At 47.1% G+C, this 4,050-nt stretch overlaps 1 protein-coding gene across 1 annotated transcript; it reads left to right on the top strand.

The window, feature by feature from the left end:
* Positions 1 to 895: 895 nt before the first annotated feature.
* LOC119322297 (ethylene-responsive transcription factor ERF109-like) lies at positions 896 to 1,695 on the top strand. The gene has a single exon (XM_037595792.1). The coding sequence runs from the start codon at positions 896 to 898 to the stop codon at positions 1,460 to 1,462; it is 567 nt and encodes a 188-aa protein (XP_037451689.1). The 3' UTR covers positions 1,463 to 1,695.
* Positions 1,696 to 4,050: the final 2,355 nt, after the last annotated feature.

A 4,050-nucleotide genomic window follows, 5' to 3' on the forward strand; every position in this document is an offset into this window, starting at 1 on the left:
AACACATTTGTGTCCACATGTGACATGACAAAGAGTAAGAGACGTTGAAGAAAGAAAACTTAAGGCACATTTTTATTAACCGGACCAAAACCCACTAAAGAAAATACATCATCCACAGAGATATGAAGGAGGGGAGGGTAAAGCATGGAGGCAATTTGGAGCATTAGCATCAGACATGATGGAGGTGCCCGCACTCGACACACCTTCTACGGGACGAAAACATACTAACACTGCTTAAAAAAACAATGAAAAAGTGCTACAAATCCACCAACAAAACGACTGACAACGATCGGCATTGTTTAAGGGCACACTAGTTTCCGATTGCATTCTCACCCAGTAATTTGAAAATCTGACAAAATCGAGGATCTTAGGACGTAAATCTAGTAAAATGCACCTCGAAAGATAAATTCACCGGATAAAATGGCGACAAAAAATGTACTAAAAGTATACAATTTGTTTTTTTTTTGCTGGTAAAATAGCAGTATACAATTGGATTTCAGAAGGTTCACAAAAAATACTGATATGTACTAATGTATACAATTTGGCTTTAGAAGATTAGCCAAAAGTCTAATGGTACCAGTAGTGTACAGTTTGATACTACGTACGTAGGTAAAATCTATCTATTTTAAAACATGATTGTGTGAACAGCTCAAATATCGTCATAACCAGCCGTCAGCAGTGCCTAATCAACCCATGCAAGGCATTTTCTCACTCACTCGCCTGTTCCCACGATAAGAAAGTGATGCGCGTGGACATGCACGTCCTAGCTACTCCTATAAAAGGTACCGCACCAAACAACGTCAAACACCGGAGCACGAGAACTCAACCCAGACACAGCGCCCTCATCTCCGTCGTCGTTCTCCGAGGAGAGCAAAACATTCTTGCGACACCCGCCATGGCGCCGAGGCTGGAGCGCGGCTGTAGCGGCTTCCAGCTCCCGAACTCCGAGCTGGAGGACTCCCTCTTCCTCCGCGCCCTCATCTCCGTTGTAAACGGAGACGCCGTCGTCCCCACGCTGCACCTCGAGCCGTCGTCCACGCCGCACTTTGCCGCTGCAGTTCCTGCGTGCGCCAGCTGCGGCGTGGACGGGTGCATCGGCTGCATGTTCGCTGCTGCGGCGGCGCCGGCCGGCTCGAGCAGCGAGGGCGAAGGATGCTCCGCCGCGAGCTTTGTGAAGGGCGGCGGCGTGGGGAAGATCACGCGGAGGAGGAGCCGGAGCAAGTTCAGGGGCGTGAGGCAGCGGTCGTGGGGGAAGTGGGCCGCGGAGATCCGCGACCCGCACCGCGCCGTGCGCAAGTGGCTCGGCACCTACGACACCGCCGTGGATGCCGCCCGCGCCTACGACCTCGCGGCGCTCGAATTCCGTGGCCACCGCGCCAGACTCAACTTCCCGGCCGCGCCCTCATCGTCGTCGTCGTTGGCTTCTGTTTCTGATTCTTCTTGGGCGGCTGCGCAGTTGTAGAACTTGCCGGGCAGTTCTCGCGAGAACTGGGGGTCAAAATGTGTCGTCGCGAGAACTTGCCGGTGTAGGTAGGACAACTGGAGGCGAGGGAGCAGAAGATCATGACGCTGGATAATGACAACTTTGTGATCCATGTTTGGATGATTAATTCATTCGCATATTTGAAAGGATGTTGTTTAATCCGAATCAATATTCGTCGGTAAGCCGCTGCCAAAGCGAGAGCACGTGCTTCAGAATTTGCCTATCTCCCCGTGAGGCCACTCCCTCTTCTTCAGCTTATTAATTTTCGCGGGTAATGTTCTTTTGCGACAATTTTCCTCAGTATAATATATATGAGCGGACTCGTTTGGTCATTCGACAAGTCAGATGATACCGGAACATTGGTGATACACAATTCTAAACTCGGCTCTAGAATCTTTTTCCTTGGCATCTCTCGTTCCAACATTCAGACACGGCTGCGAAACCTTTCGAAGCACAGGCAAACCACAACTCAAAGCGGTTGGATAACTATTTATTTTCAAACCACACAAAAACTTCTCAGGGCAGATGATGTAAAATAATGACCATGCTAAAAAAAACCTATTGCTAGGGGCATTTGGACGAAAAATACTGCTCAAGCAAATGATGTATCTCTATTTCATTCCTAAAGAAATTGCAACAGACCAAAATTTTAGTTTTATCAAATTTTGAATAAGATCCATTTTGAATAGTTTTAACGAATTTTGAATAAATTTTTAGTTTCAACACTTCAAACTTAGTACGACCGGCCGATAAAATCATGATTTTTGTGCCTACAACCGACAAAGATATTTCTTAAAATTTTATCTATGAAACTTGGTAAGAGCCGAGCGAGAAAACCGCGAGTTTTAGATGAAAAGTCATAAGTTTCAATGATTGAAACTTAAAAATAAAACATACCATGTTTTCAAGCAGGATCCAACTACTTCACAAATCACGAGGCAATTGAGTGGCCAGACAAGAATTGACGGGTGCGTGCTCCCACACCTGCATGCCCCTACCAATTTCCGCAACTCAAACTTGTCTTCTTAGGTTGACGCCCAACTGCCGCATATGCGAGATGGATCAAGAGACGTGCTTTTCGCGTCCCCGCTTTCATGGACACCGGCGAACCGCGAGACGTTCGAAAAGAGGTTTTCTGGATCGGAACGGCTGTTGCTTTCAGGCCGGCTCGTGTTCGACCATTTCTTGATCTTTTACGACCAAGTAGTGGTATTCGTCTAAATTTGAGCAGGCATTTGGCAAATCATACTATAGGCATGTATGAAAGCTTTGCCTTTCTGTCGCAAAAAAAAAAAAGAAAGCTTTGCCTTTAGATGCATATACAAATGAACAAGCAGTTTCGCTTTCACACCCCATGCAGCTGGGAGCTCCCTGTCAGCGTTCGGTTCGACAGACAGCGCGAGGTTTCAGGGTTCACTCCACTTGCAGCTACGCCGCTCTCTTTTGTTATTTTAGCACCGTCACGTTGTATTAGCTTGTTTCTGAAATAAAATGCAAGACGTGTTTCTGTATCATGAATGATTGAGTGTTATACTCATGTGTGAATTTTCATGAGCGAATAACATCTGTGGTATTTTAGGCAAGAAGATAAAATCGATGCTATAAAAAAGACCATTGTTTCACGTAATTTGGAGGTCCGAAATTGTTTTCTTCGCTAAGATAATATAGTGGTCATTTCTTGGTGAAACTTCACTTGTGAGTAGAACAGTCGACTAGAGTTTGGTAACCTAAAATTTTAGAACTGTTGGATTTTTTGGATATCTTTTTTTTATTTACTAATTATATTGGGTGCTTGTGGAAGTTGATCATTGTATTTTGGTCAAAACCCCAACCTATTGTCAAACGGTCTTTCGCTAAATAAGGAAATTCTGGCAGCATAATGTGTGTGAACAGTTGTAAACAGCCGTCAGCAGTGTGGATATGCTTAACCATCCATCGAGGCATATGCACACTCCGTCTCCTGTTTTCCACACCTCCGTTCTCAAGACAAGAACGTGTCCAACAACTTGTCCTCTAAAAATTCCGCACGGCGATTCACTTTCTATAAAAGGCACGGTAACTAACTTAGAGCATCTCCAGCCGTTCGGCCTCCCAGGATGCCGAAAAAAAGCGGCATGGGTCGAGCCGGCGCTAGTTCGGCCTCTGGGATTCGGTTCGCTCCCAATCACATGCCCACGATCGCCACGGGTTTGACGAAGTTCATCTTATTTTTTTCTTAAACTCGGCGACTTTTGCATGAACTCGGCCATTTTTCGTTCAAATTAGTACAAAAACTTAAAAACACGCATGAACTAACTTAAAAACGAGCTAAAAAGCCTAGCCACTGCCGGCACCGCCGCCGCCGCCGCCGACTACATGCCGAGAAGTCTGTAGAAGCGGGTGTAGTCGCCACCGTCGTTGTCGTCGTCATTGTCGCGCGCCTCGCCCCCGGTACACGCATGTCGGGGGGTCGCCGGGTACTGGCCTCGTAGAGAAGGCGCGCCTCCGGCTCCTGGAGGTGTCGGCGGCCAAAGCCGTTCGCCTGGGTGTCTCTCGGCCATTTCGCTCGTCGGAGGGGAAGGCAGTGG

Source organism: Triticum dicoccoides, chromosome 6B, assembly GCF_002162155.2.
Source record: "Triticum dicoccoides isolate Atlit2015 ecotype Zavitan chromosome 6B, WEW_v2.0, whole genome shotgun sequence".
Taxonomy (NCBI): domain Eukaryota; kingdom Viridiplantae; phylum Streptophyta; class Magnoliopsida; order Poales; family Poaceae; genus Triticum; species Triticum dicoccoides.